General features: G+C 41.4%; 2 protein-coding genes across 7 annotated transcripts in view; both read left to right on the forward strand.

The window, feature by feature from the left end:
• The window catches only part of eif4g3a (eukaryotic translation initiation factor 4 gamma, 3a), a 35,078-nt gene extending 26,657 nt beyond the window's left edge, over positions 1-8,421 (forward strand). For 5 of the 6 annotated variants that reach the window (XM_072452189.1, XM_072452190.1, XM_072452191.1 and 2 more), the window contains 17 exons: positions 1,411-1,554; positions 1,652-1,888; positions 2,326-2,430; positions 4,342-4,480; positions 4,725-4,837; positions 5,075-5,165; positions 5,289-5,412; positions 5,493-5,716; positions 5,811-5,923; positions 6,009-6,178; positions 6,259-6,384; positions 6,487-6,568; positions 6,669-6,764; positions 6,849-6,995; positions 7,074-7,155; positions 7,225-7,371; positions 7,503-8,421. In XM_072452189.1, coding sequence (XP_072308290.1) covers positions 1,411-1,554; positions 1,652-1,888; positions 2,326-2,430; positions 4,342-4,480; positions 4,725-4,837; positions 5,075-5,165; positions 5,289-5,412; positions 5,493-5,716; positions 5,811-5,923; positions 6,009-6,178; positions 6,259-6,384; positions 6,487-6,568; positions 6,669-6,764; positions 6,849-6,995; positions 7,074-7,155; positions 7,225-7,371; positions 7,503-7,684 — 2,322 coding nt within the window. In that variant the 3' untranslated portion in view covers positions 7,685-8,421. The remainder of the gene's footprint in view (positions 1-1,410; positions 1,555-1,651; positions 1,889-2,325; positions 2,431-4,341; positions 4,481-4,724; positions 4,838-5,074; positions 5,166-5,288; positions 5,413-5,492; positions 5,717-5,810; positions 5,924-6,008; positions 6,179-6,258; positions 6,385-6,486; positions 6,569-6,668; positions 6,765-6,848; positions 6,996-7,073; positions 7,156-7,224; positions 7,372-7,502) is intronic. The other variant, XM_072452194.1, reaches the window with a different exon arrangement.
• A 282-nt stretch (positions 8,422-8,703) lies between these two features.
• Positions 8,704-13,804, forward strand: hp1bp3 (heterochromatin protein 1, binding protein 3). Its single transcript, XM_072452196.1, has 13 exons — positions 8,704-8,838; positions 9,285-9,361; positions 9,871-10,045; positions 10,568-10,630; positions 10,734-10,890; positions 10,964-11,107; positions 11,194-11,253; positions 11,334-11,461; positions 11,659-11,752; positions 11,832-11,991; positions 12,071-12,182; positions 12,300-12,440; positions 12,514-13,804. The coding sequence occupies exons 2-13, from the start codon at positions 9,295-9,297 to the stop codon at positions 13,073-13,075; spliced, it is 1,863 nt and encodes a 620-aa protein (XP_072308297.1). The 5' UTR covers positions 8,704-8,838; positions 9,285-9,294; the 3' UTR covers positions 13,076-13,804.
• The last annotated feature ends 298 nt before the right edge of the window (positions 13,805-14,102 follow it).

Below are 14,102 nucleotides of genomic sequence, written 5' to 3' on the forward strand. Positions count from 1 at the left end.
TAAAAGTTGTATTAAAGAAGACCTATTGCGCTTTTGTCTGCTATATAGTTTTAATCTACGACACCCATGGATTTTGGACATTTAAAATTCAACAAGAATGAGTCCTCTTATTTCCGAGTTGAAAATTGTGGTCATTTTCCGTCCTTTTACGTTGTCGCCGTACAGAGAGCTGCATTTCACAATAGCGAGCAGCAGATTGTTTGTATGTGCCAAAATGGCTATGCAACGCTGTTGAATATTCTTAATCCTTAAGAAAATAAAACTGTAAAAGTAAGTAAAGGGCAGAAAGAGGGATTCCTCAAATATGCATGAATCTAAATACAACTTTGAGTGAGTTAAAGAGAAGGAAAAACAATTATATGGTTTAAAGTCCTAGAAGTCAAATTTGCATAATATGTCTCCTTTAAGGGGATATTTCTTGCTAAATTTACTTTTTTTGAGCTTTTAATTAATCCTGTTTACAAGGTCATCATGCTCTGAACGCTGGAAAGCTCAGTTTAAATTTGTTTCAGATGTGTCACAGGTAGAAATCCTAGTTTTTTAAGGCCATATATAGATTTATTTTTTGTCATTAATTTGTGTTCATTACAACTGTGCTTAAATTGATAACTTTATTTGTTTTTTTCCATTGGTCGTTCACACTGTGTTACCTGTAGATCATGATTCACCAACGCTGTAGCCTCTGTTGCCCATGAGAAATACACATAAATGCCCAGCACATTCATCAAATAGTTACTCACAGCTTATTAGTTATGTAGTTTGGTTCGGAATGTCATTAAAGGCCCATTTAGGCTAATTGACCAGTAGCCCTCGACCCTAAAAAGGTTGGCGACCCGTGCTGTAGATGATGTCCTAATGTCAAATCCAAGCAGAGTGAGTGCAGCCGATGCACTATAAGGAGTATTCTCTAAACCTGCATTATTCTAAACATGAAAAAATCTGGTTTGCTTACTTTTTCTTATGGGTCACCCAATCTACACCCCCACCTCCCCTGCCCTTTTGTGTTCGCTCGCATGTGTGTGTGTGTCTGCGTAGACTACAAATAGAATGTTGAGAAATAAGCTCTTAATCTATACATTTAAGCTACTGTAATGGTGTTTATGACATTTTGCATATGGTGACATAAGTCTGAACCTGGTTCACTGACAAGCTCTCTGACGGTCACAACTGTTCTCCTGCTGCGTGGGCAGGATGTGGGTCAGTCTGTGTCCATGTCGCTGCGCTCTGTGTAGGTCAGATCCTACGTTTGCTAACCAATATTCTAGTGCCGGTTTAAAGGCTCATGAGATTACAAATAACGCTTCTTAATTCCACTTGCCATATAAACCACAATAAATGTAATGTATACTTTGTTTGACCTGACCTTTGTTTGACTTGATCTAAATTCAATTTGATCTAATGTGTTTCCAGCTTAGAGTGCCTACAGACAAACCCAACACTACAGTGAACTTTCGCAAACTACTTCTTAACCGGTGCCAGAAAGAGTTTGAGAAGGACAAAGTTGATGATGTAGTATTTGAAAGGAAACAAAAAGAGCTGGACTCTGCTGCATCGGTAAGACACACTACATTTCAATGTCGTTTTCTACAGGAATATCCTTTGCTGATGTGGTCAGTTTTATAGTTGGAATATTTTCTCTGTTTGCTTTTAGACAACAGAGCGTGAGAGGCTACGAGAAGAGCTGGAGGACGCCAAGGACAAAGCTCGACGGCGCTCCATTGGCAATATTAAATTTATAGGGGAGCTCTTCAAACTCAAGATGTTGACTGAGGCCATTATGCACGACTGCGTGGTTAAGCTTCTCAAGAACCACGACGAGGAGTCCCTGGAGTGCCTCTGCAGGTTACTCACCACCATCGGCAAAGACCTGGATTTTGAAAAGGCCAAGGTGCGCAGTTTGCAAATGCCATTAAATAGTTCTTAAAATACACATCCTTTCATCCTTTTAATGAATGCAGTTGCATGTAGCATTTGATAAACAATTAGTCTAATACAGGTTTCAATCCATGAACTGGATGCAATCAGGCTCAGCTAATGGCTAACTTAATGCATTACACTAGTTTGTGTCAATGGTAAATGAGGGCCAAAGTACCACATTTATAGTAAAATTACCTATTTAAATGATTATGTTATTGAGGCGATGCCTCTCCTTATATTGTGTTCTATTATTACCTTTGTCATAGTATTGGGCATTTATAAATATTTGAGCTACAACTATTATATTTATGGTTACAGAATCCTGTTAACATAACAGTCCTGATCACACACACACTGTACATCTAAAATACCACTATGACCTTTAACTCATAACCTCTGTCTCTACAGCCTCGAATGGATCAGTATTTCAATCAGATGGAGAAAATAGTCAAGGAAAGAAAGACATCATCCAGAATACGATTTATGCTTCAGGATATAATAGACCTAAGATTGGTGAGTTGGTTATATTTAGATTTTTAATACCTTTTAGTAAAACCCTCTCTGGGTCAATTCATAGTTCATCAATACTGAGCTGATGAAATCTGTTCTTTGAAGGAGTTTTTAGGACTGTCCAGACAGAGTCTCATATATACAGTATGTAGAGACCTGAATGGGACGGGATTTTCAATCCCATTCTGCCCAGTCATACCACTCGGCCACACTAACTTGTCATTGCCAATCTTGTCAGATCTCAAAATAAGGAGGGTCTGTCTGATTGAGATGGGTATCAAATCGGTATCGGAGATAAACTATTAAAAATTTTATTGGAAGCCAATAAACAATGCACCGTGATTTGAGGTTAGTTCAATCAGTCATAATGATCATATGTTGGGCCAAACCATTGTACAATACAAACAAATCCACAATGGTGCAGTAAAAATGTGTCCAAAATATAAAGAACATCACTAACGTTGGGTTCCCACACTCCTTAGGAGTATTTATTTCTATCAAGGCCGCAGTTATTTTATTACTTGGTTTACTGATTTTTAAATGAAATATATTGAACAGGCGGGCTAAATATAATTTCAATTTCAGTGTTTAGTGTCTGCTAACCCTGCGCCTAGCAGACAGAGAGACGGGCGCGTGCGTCTTATGCTCTCACGCAGGATTTTGACGAAAAATTGCTTCACGCGCTCTTATCTTTTGACTTAATACCGCTTTTTATATTTCATTTGAAGCTATTTTGCTTTGTCGGCGGTACTTTATAAAAAAAAATTGATAATTTATTTTATTTATAAGATAATCCTTTATTGTCCCACATCGAGAAATTTCATTGATGCAACGCAGGTAGATGGAGAGGAAAAGAACAGATCACTGATAGGAAGTTTGAAAAACACTCTCAGTAGAAGATAAAAATAAATAAATACATAAATACCATTGCATGTGATCACAACAGTAATTGCACATGAATATGTGTCACAACGGCACATGGATTGCACATGAATTTCACAGTAATTGCAGTAGAAATCAATAATCTAAGTGCTGCGGATCCGTAAACCAAGTAATAAAATAACTAAGGCCTAAGATGACGTTTGACATCACAAACACCTGCAGCCAATACTATCGCACTATATTTTTCCAGTACATTTTCTTAACAATAACTTATAGGTCAAATTTAAAAGCACAAGATAATTTCTGTAGGATTCTCGCTCTTAATATTTTTTTATTGAGCAAAAAACCCCAAAACATATTATCATGCATTATTATTTTTGTTTAACAGGGATTTTATTATTAATTAAACATAATTAGGCAATAGCAACACAATATAGGCCTACTTTAATATACTACTCATAAAATTGTATTTAATTTAAACTAGGAGAGAAAAAGTAAGTATTAAGATGCCTACCCTTAAACACAATTGATTGATTGATTGATTGATTGATTGATTGATTGATTGATTTTTAATCAAATACAGTGGCCACAACTACCAGCGCCTCAGGTGTAGCTATGCTTTTAGGCTCTCTCTGTTAGTGGTAACTGGGCTCGAGACTCACGTCCACAACGCAAGGACTTAAGGACAAAACCGTGAACTGGTAGAATTTCTCCTCGTGGTCCCCAGCACAGGTGACGTTCTCTCCGTGTGAACCTTCGTGGTCATTCAGCGTGTTAAGCCCTGGTCACTTTTAGTCTGACAATAAAGTTCAGATAAACAGGGCTTGGGATCGACCCCCTCTGAGATGGACTGGTCGATCCCGTTCGACATCATGCTGTACTTACTGCTGAATTACTTGAACATTACCATTTCTAATCTCAAATGCATCAGATACAGACAAGCCAGGAGTAATGCCAACTACTTTAATTGAAGATTAAAATGTGTTTTCGTATTGCATTTTACGTGTATCAATTTGTGCTTGTTGTTTTTAGCACAACTGGGTGTCCCGGAGAGCTGACCAGGGCCCCAAAACCATTGAACAGATCCACAAAGAAGCCAAAATTGAGGAGCAGGAAGAACAGAGGAAAGTACACCAGCAACTGCTTTCCAAGGACAACAAGCGACGTCCAGGTCAGTGCAGCGCTCAAATCCTCTTTAAGGCTTAGTCACATCAGCACATCTACACTCAGTCGGTGTGCAATCGGGCCCACTTCCTGTCTGAAATGCCCACACAGAATACTCCTTTCACAGTACATGTGACTGACACACATAGTACTTTAGATATAGAATCATCTGTGTAAAAGTATCTGATGGGACTTTTGTGAATGTTCGAACTGTTTATTTTATATATTTCTTGTGTTCTTTTGTTGTACAGATCCAAGAGAACAGAGGGATCAGCGCATGCAGCGAGAAGAGACCTGGAACACTGTGCCAATGACAAAGAACAGCAGGACTATCGACCCCACAAAGATCCCAAAGATATCCAAGGTCAGACAGCCTTTGTGAATAGTGAAGACAGTTCATCAAAATGCAAACATTGTGACACTTGTCCTGACCTAACCTGACTTGGGGTGTTAGGGCTCAAAATGTTACATGCACCCTCTAGTGGACTTCACGGGTAGTGCTACACATACAACTGTTCCTTCACACACTGCTGCACACTCTACTGCTTTATTTACAGCCAAGGTCTGTCATCTGTTAAAGCTTTTTATTCTCCATGTACAGCCGCAGATGGATGAAAAGATACAACTAGGTCCACGGGCTCAAGTCACATGGGTAAAAGGCAGCAGCGGAGGTGCCAAGGCCAGTGACTCAGGTAAACTATATGCATCTTACATTACATCTTATCATAACCCATAACAAACAACTCATAGTAAGTCACCCCCCCCCCCCCCCCCATCCAAACATTTTCAGTATTGTTTTGTTCTCACTTTAACAGAAATGTCACGCGCGTCGAACACTAGCCTCAATCGTTACTCTGCTCTGCAACCGACACCCACAGCCCAGTCTTCCACCACACCACCCCAGAACCAAGACTTTGATTCAAGGCGATCTTTAGGAAGGTAACGCTACTGTTTTGTTGAATAATAAATGATCTATTAGTGATTTAAGGGAATGACTGATGGACTTTGTTTTACTGTAGAAGCAGCACAGGGTCAGGGAGAGAGCGTAATGACAAGCCACTGATCCCCGGCCCATCATCCCGCTCCAGTCCGTTTGTCCGAAGAGGAAGCTCCAAAGAGCTGCAGGACTCCCAGGCCTCAGAGGAGCCTCGGCGAGATCGGGACAGAGAGAGCACTGAGCCCAGAAGACTCAGTATGACTGAGGACAAACCCGAGCAGGAGCGCAACCGAATCGGGGATCCTGGTGGGCAAATGCAATAATACACCAACTGTACACATATTGTATTACAATGTTTAAGGACATTTCCACTTGTAAATGCTAAATTATATGTTTACAGTTAAGCCTGAAGCTGTGATCCTTGCGCCAGAGCCGACTGGCGTGTCCGAGGAAGAGCTTGAAAGAAAATCCAAGGCTATTATTGATGAGTTTCTGCACATTAATGACTACAAAGTAAATGTTTACAGTATTAAGAATGATTGTTAATTGGTTTAAAGTCGGTGATCAAATGCTAACGTGCTGGATCTGTGTTCTGCAGGAGGCGGTCCAGTGTGTGGGTGAACTGGACTCCTCTCAGCTGCACATCTTTGTTCGTGTCGGGGTCGAGTCGACTCTAGAGCGGAGTCAGATCACACGGGACCACATGGGGCAGCTCTTCTTCCAGCTTGTGCATCAGGGGATCCTGCCCAAATCTGAGGTCTATAAAGGGTCAGTAGAACATATTGAATATATACTTTCATTATTCCTTAAACCTGTTGTAACCTTGTTTTTTTGTGTCATGTTCACAGATTTTCAGACACGCTGGAGCAGACAGATGACATGGCCATTGACATTCCCCACATTTGGCTGTACCTTGCCGAAATGCTCTGCCCAATGCTAAAAGATGGAGGCTTCTCTATGAGAGATCTCTTTAGGTACAGGAATGTTTGTCATTCACAACTTTTTATTTGTACATAGGCCTGTTCAATGAAGGCAAATCATTCTTACTTGCTGAACTGTCATTTGTCTGTTTACAGTGAATTAAGCAAACCTCTGCTTCCTGTGGGAAGAGCTGGGATCCTAATTTCTGAAATACTGCACTTACTATGCAAACACATGGTAAGCAATTATACAAATATTATGAAGAGCTATGATAGTAAGGATGTGCTTGTGGTCACTAAGTCATTTTCTAATACGTATAATTATAACGTCTTTACAGAGCCATAGGTCGGTGGGGTCTTTGTGGAGGGAATCCGGTCTGAGCTGGGCAGACTTTCTACCAGGAGACGATGTTCAGTCATTTATCTCACAGCAGGTTAGTCCTAGTCAAAAAAGAATAAACTACTCTATCACGGCTTTTTGGTAACGGATGTTTTTCTTCTGTGCTCATTACCGACAGAAACTCCAGTTTGTCACGTGTGACGCATCTCTATCTGAGTCACCCACATCGACAAAGAGTTTTTCTCCAGTTGAGTTGAACAGACAGTTTGAGAAGCTGCTGTTGGAGGATTTGGCCAGTGATGAGCAGATCTTTGACTGGGTTGAGGTAGGAGTTGGCTCATTACACTGATGGAATCAAAAATTGCGTTTTTAATGTGTTTGCTGTTTGTTCTGGTTTGTAAAGGCCAACCTGGATGATTCTCAGATGAGCTCGTCTCCTTTCCTGAGGGCTTTAATGACGGCCGTGTGTAAAGCAGCTGTCAAAGGTAATCAGTGCACAAACCCTATGTTTAAATGAGATGGCTTAACTGACCTCCCTATGTTGTGATGGACAGATGAGAACACTAACTGTCGTGTAGACACGGACACCATCCAGAGAAGACTTCCTGTTTTACTCAAGTACCTTAACTCAGACACAGAGCGACAGCTTCAAGCACTTTATGCACTTCAGGCACTGATAGTGTCCCTCGATCAGCCACCAAGTAAGTTTGTAAACTTTGCATTTTCTTTTTGACCCACTTTCTCATGTATTTAGCACTGTAACATTGCAGTTTTCTTTTTTTTATCGAGAAGCTTCTCTCTGATCCAATTTTTTTATTTTTTTTTATTTCAGATCTCCTCCGGATGTTCTTTGACTGTCTGTATGATGAGGACGTCATCTCTGAGGATGCGTTTTACAAGTGGGAGTCGAGTAAAGACCCTGCAGAGCAATTGGGCAAAGGCGTGGCCCTCAAATCTGTGACTGCATTTTTTACCTGGTTACGTGAAGCCGAAGAAGAGTCAGAAGACAATTGACAAGAGGCAACCATGGACTTTGAAATAGTCAAACTTAATTGTTTCAACAGAACAAACTAAATTCAAAATGGGTGTATGAGCAAGACAACATGATTACGGCTGGAATTTATTTTCTGCGGTACGGTTCTGACACATGCCGCCATTTTGAGTTTGGATTCGTACGGTGCAAGCACTAAATACTTGTATTATACATAGAAAATATTTTTGTTTTAAATTTTAACTTTTGTTTTATTACTTTTTAAGAAAGACGTAAATACATAGGTCCTGGACTCATTAATTTATTATTTTTTTAAGGACTGCAAATATGAAAGTTATTTAACATTTGCAGATGTTCAAAGGAGAACCTGAAAACAAACATTAATTATAATAACAAAATAATAATTGTTATAAAAATAGCTTCCCTGGACTCCACACTGTTTGATTTAAAACAGGATCAACCAAAGTTATTTGGGGATTAAGGGGAAGTATAAATGAAAGACGCAAACTTGTCCGTAAATTGCTCTCTCGGCTCGACTTGCTGTATGTGAAATGTTCATTAACGTTTTTAGCGATGCAGAAGAGCATTCAAGAAGTGAAGCAAGTCAGAAGTGTCGCCCTCCAGAAGGACAAACTGCATTCAAATGAAATGAGCAGCAAGCAACATTTAAATCACATGGCCAGGGTTACTGAACATATGCTTATAATACTTAAGAGCAAATGAAAACCTTGTAAATAAAGACTAAAAATCTATTTGCTAAGTTGTTTCAAACGTGTTCTTTGTCACCTGCGCATTTTCTTCTGGTTTGCTGTGACTCAGGCAAGTATATTAACTACATCCTTATTCTTAGCTACTCTGAGAAATTAAGATGCAAAAATCAGGGGCCATTTTCATGTTCAATTTTCTTTGCATTTCCCGCTAGAGTGATTTTGCACTAACGTACTGCAGTGATGTATATAGTAGCATAAAGGAATGACCTCTAACATTTAGTGCTTCTTGCTGGAACCGTCTTTCCGCGTCTTTCAAACGGACTGTGGGAACCTCCTGCCTGACGTAATGACGTCACGCTCCTCCGCGTAAGTGGGGCGGGGCACGCAAACGGCCGAATCTAAATAAAGGATCGCTGCAGAAATTTACTTCAAAGTGTTTTACTTTTCTTCCGACAATAGAAAGGTTCGTTTCGTTTGCACATCGGTAACGTATCGACTCACCGCGCGTTTGCATGTGCGCGTTTATGGAAAAACCCGCGAAGAGCCGCTCGAAATCATTTTTTTTGTGTATCTGGCTCGTGCGACGCCATTACTGTGTGTGCAATGCCAAACGACAAAATGGCGAAATTTTGGGGGGGAAAATACAATTCGTCGTTTTGTAGCCGCGCTGATAATGCAGGGCTCGTCCCAAATACAGTCGGTTGCAGCACTTAGAGGCCCGAGTGGAACCGCCGAGAGTAAATAACGAAGCGCGCGCGCGGTTTGTGTCTGGTCCCGTTTGAACCCGATGAATGAGGCGGCGCGAGGCTCGGCTGCAGCACTTTTGTCTTCATCTGGGTTCAGCGGGGGAGACGCGCGTTTCTTCTTCTTCATCGTCGTGAAAATGGGATGTTCTTGTCTTTACCCAGGTCAGGTTCGGAGTGATGCCGATTCGCCGAGCAGCAGCCACCCCGCCGCAGGAGAAGCCCCCCTCTGCGGCGGCGGAGAAAGGTAAAGGCCTCCGCCACAGATGGAACGGGCCCTTCACGGCGCACGAGCCCTGAGACGGCTCTGTTTAGGGCCGAAGGTCACAAGATGTTTCCCTAAGATCACTCCAGACCCACTTATGACTGTGTGTCGTGCCCCTGTCTACTTTAAAACACCCGCTGTGTTACTTTTTAGCTAAGAATAAAATCAACTTACATTAGAGCAAGTTATAGTTTTTTCTTATGTTTTATGGCACTAAATGTGTATATTTCAAACCTGTGTCCTTACTGTGAACTGGCTCCTCCGCCTGCTTGTATCCATGGAAACAATGCTCCTTTGGTTATTATAAGCCTCAATATGGCATAAAACACACCTACTGTATATCCATGAAGAATGTTCCAAAGTATGGTTTAACTTTCCATGGAATCGTGCAGGTGAGCGTCTCTAGAAAAATGGTACTTCTCTAACTGTGAGTTTGTTCATTGGTTACACTATGCATCGTTTATTGAAAGATGTCCGTTTTCGTTTAGAAGACGACGAGTCAAAACCAGAAGAAGAATCCGCGCCAGCCGATAAAAGTCCAGTGAAGTCATCGGCCCCGGACGCTGAGGCTAAGGAGGGCCAATCCACCGACGAGTCTGAACCAACAGAGAACGGGGAGAAGGATCCCGAAGAAGGAACGACGGAGGACGGGAAAGACGACAAAGCGTGAGTTTTGTTAGATCTGTCCAACTCTTGAGCTCTGCGATATTTCACTTTGATAGCACTTTTATCTGTTTTTATTATCCTTGCCTCTGCTGGATAACAGTTCACCGTTAGCCTCATGACTACAACAAATTTCCCCCAAAATACATGACGCTTCAGACTTCAAGTGCATGCAGAAGTAACGGTCTGTGTGGCAGTCTCAAAGTCAATAGTATGGTTTTCTGGGTGAATAGATGTTCTTTAAATACGGTTACGGTTAAGGTAGACTTTATTGTCCCTGTTGGGAAATCTGTCCTCTGCATTTGACGTCTTTAAAATTGATGAATTGAGTATAACGGAACTGAATACATTAGTGGTTTACTGTGAAATTTGGCCATTGGGCTGAGATGTGTGTGATGAATTGATGAATGGATAAAACTTGTTACACAAAAGAACTTGACTAGTGTAGTTCAGTTACTGCTGCTCATGAAGACGGATGTTCTGAATTGTCATTTTGTCTCTCCCGGCGCTGACACATGGACAAAGTGACAAATGCAAGGACTGCTTGGCTGGACACTGCACCACACACTGCTATGTTCTCCTACTAAGGTGAGGATGTGATAAAGATAAGGGTGGTAACAATCACAGTGAAATATCGCTTTCAACTTATTACAAAGCATAACTCAAACATATATGCTCATTTTGGCGACAGGCTGAAGGATGGATACAAGTATGAAAAGTCCAAAGCGAAGAAGGTGAAAAAGACCATTCCGACCTGGGCAAGCATTGCCTCCAAAAAAAAGCTCCCTGTTACAAACTATGCAGGGACGCATCACAAACTGGATAACATTCTTGTTGAAGCTATAAAGGTGTGTTTTAATCTGAGAACTATTAACTCTTGCTTTCAGATCTGAGTATAACACATGCTTTGTTCGTTTGCAGTCTTTCAACTCCCGATCTGGCGTTTCATACCAGTCACTATTTAAATATATTCTTCAAAAATACCCTTGGATTGAAGTTGACAAAAAGAAATTTCTTATCAAAAAAGCCATGAAGAAACAGTTGGGGAATGGTGCCATCAAGCAGGTAACGGCCTGTTAAATGGTCAATAAAGAATTGCAGTGAATTGTTCCCATCGCCTTGATTCATCTTTCTGTTTTTGTTTTACACAGTTGAAGGGTAAAGGCCTCTCAGGAACCTTTGCCATTGGAAAAGGGGGACCAGCATCAAAGGTAGGTGTTACTCTGATATGATCTGTGTATTTGTTGTCATTGTGTGACGTCATGTAAATGTTCATTTAAAAACATCACAGAATGCAGAGTCTCTGGGAGATGCCTTGCCCCTCATCATCACACGCCTCTGTGAGCCCAAAGAAGCCTCTTATTCTCTTATTAAGAAGTATCTGATGCTACACTTTCCTGCTCTCAATGTTGAGAAAAGGTACTTTTTAATTATATTTTATATGTGCTACCATTAAAGATTTAGTCTTTGGTGAGCAGGCTGTTCCTGGGTGTTTGGTGAATTGTTTACTATCATTCAGTGTGTGGCCACATTTACAACAGTCACATTTACAGGATGAAATATGTTTTCAAAGGGAATGTTTTATTACATAATATGATGAAAATGTGTGCTTTCAGATCTGACCATATTCTTAAAGCAGCTTTGGCAAAAGCCATAGAAAAGGGCCAATTGAAACGGATCACGAGGAAAGGAGCGACTGGAACATTTCGGGTATATATTAATTTAAAACTCTCGCTGCTTGTTTTCTTACTCTTAACCTTTATTTTAAACATCCACTTCCTTTTTACAGCTGAAGCGGCTTGGCAACCCAATCCAGTTGAAAGGCAGCACACTGGATGATGCCATTGTAGCTGCAATCACAGCCATGAATGAACCTAAGACCTGCAGCACCACTATTCTACGCAAACACCTCGTAGATGCCAACAAGGACCAGAAGGAACACATGCTGGGTAACGTGCTGTCCGTCTTTCTTTAAACCTGCTGATGATGATGTTTTACTGACCTTTTATTGCTCTTCTCTTTTAATAGTGGCTTCTCTGAGGAGGACTCTGACAAAGTGCAAAATACTTGGCTGGATGCAGCAGATCAGTGGTCACGGCTTCACAGGGACTTACCGGCTCTCGTTCCCCTACCACCCGAGGTGTGTGATGGCTTTGGACCTGCGAGTCTGAGCATTTATACCCTAGACAAATGTAGCACTGAAGGAATGAGCGCACTGCAGGAAGTCAAGTCTTACTAATGTTGTGTTGCTCTGCAGTCCAACGATTTTGTATCCAGACCGGTTTAAAGATCTTGAAAAAACGCCAGCTCCAAAACGAAGGAAGGCCAGATCTGACGACGAGTCTGAGGAAGAGGAAGAGTCAGAAGAGGAAGAGTCAGAAGATGAAGTCCAGATCCGGTGGGTAGCATTTACTTGTTTATTATTGACCTCCCTACATATCCACTGAAACTATTTTTGTTGTTGTCTCGAGCAGTAAGAGACCTCCACCCAAGGCCCGACGTCCTCCACCAAGTAAATCCCGACGCACTAGTCGCTCCAAATCCACAGGCGGCAAGAAGTCTCCAGTCAAGAAAGCGGCTTCGTCCAAGAAAGTGGCAAGAAAACCAGTCGCCTCCAAGAAGGAATCTGTGAAAAAGGCCACCCCTGTGAAGAGAGGGTCTGCTGCAAAAAAGCCTGCAACTCCTGCTGTTAAAAAGATGGCCAGCAGAGCAGCCAAGCGACCCGCACCCAGAGATCTGTCCTCGGAGGAGGAGGAGGAGGAGGAGGAGGAGGAAGAAGAGGAGGTGGAGGAGGAGGAGGAAGAAGAGGAGGTGGAGGAGGAGGAGGAAGAAGAGGAGGTGAAAACCCCTAAAAAGGCCGCAAAAGGACGGTCTAGCCGCTCTAAACCAGAAGAATCTCCTGCACCGCCAGCTAAAAAACATGCGACCAAAGGGGCTTCCCGAGCTGCGCCCAAGCGGTCCAAACCTGCCGCCAAAAAGGGGGCGAAGAGTAGCGCTCAGTCGGGTCGAAAGTCCAAGAGAGGAAAGCGCTAAACGTCCACAAAAGGGAGCCACGCTACAAGAACAGCAGTTTGCATCTGTACCAGTGCTCTTTTGATCAGTTTCTGTCTTTTTTAACGAGGCAGCAGTTTTTTTATTTCTATTGTAGAGTAGATTACTTTTTTAAGTTAACTGTACATCAAGAGTTTCCAGTGTTTCTTAATCTCTGTGCGTAGAAAGCTCAGTTAGTGCTTTATAAAACAGGTCTATGAACAGGTGGAGAAAATGTAGCGCGGCCCAACATGTAACTAGAGACATGAGGTTACTTCTGTTTTTATACTTCCCTTCACCCTTTAGATGTCATCCGCAAACATTACACAATTTCACTGGGAAATGAGTTAATTTTCTGTTGGAACTGTCCAGAGTGATTTAGTTATATTTAGTCATTTTAATGTTTTGTCTTGTAAAAGCATCGAATAGTTTATTTAAAACATTACCCCTGGAAAAAAAATGTGTGCCTGCAGGTGCCGGGTGATTGACTTAAATTCGAAAGTCAGTATTAATTTTATGGCTTTGAGGAAATGTCTTTTCTATATGTGTTGGAACATGTATACATAACAAGATGTCATTTCAGTGGATCACCGTAGAAACTTTGAGAAGTGTGTGTTGTGAATATGAAAACTCGGAGGAGGCCAAGAGCTTAATACATACTCTGCATGCATGTATACCTTGTGGTGTTCATCTTTTTTCTCTTAAGTCATTAATAAATGGCTATATTTGTAACATGTCTTCATCTGTTTTTGTTAATGACCGTCATCAAAGTCGCATATGGCAATCCTGGGCACATATGACTGGACTGTGCCATCTTAATATTGATTTATATAAGGACATAGCATTGGACGAACCAGATACAATGTTTTAAGTGTTACAGCAGAATATGTAATTAAATCAACACGTGTCCATTGGGCCAATTTAAAGTTGCCAATTGGACCTAACGCGTGTCTTTGGGGATAGTCGGTCTAATAGTGTTTAGAGAGACTTGATAGTAATGACACTGCACATATCAGACACAAAGGGCGTG

Source organism: Eucyclogobius newberryi, unplaced genomic scaffold (assembly GCF_026437365.1).
Source record: "Eucyclogobius newberryi isolate DKJ021-1_F unplaced genomic scaffold, fEucNew1.0.hap1 SCAF_19, whole genome shotgun sequence".
NCBI lineage: Eukaryota > Metazoa > Chordata > Actinopteri > Gobiiformes > Gobiidae > Eucyclogobius > Eucyclogobius newberryi.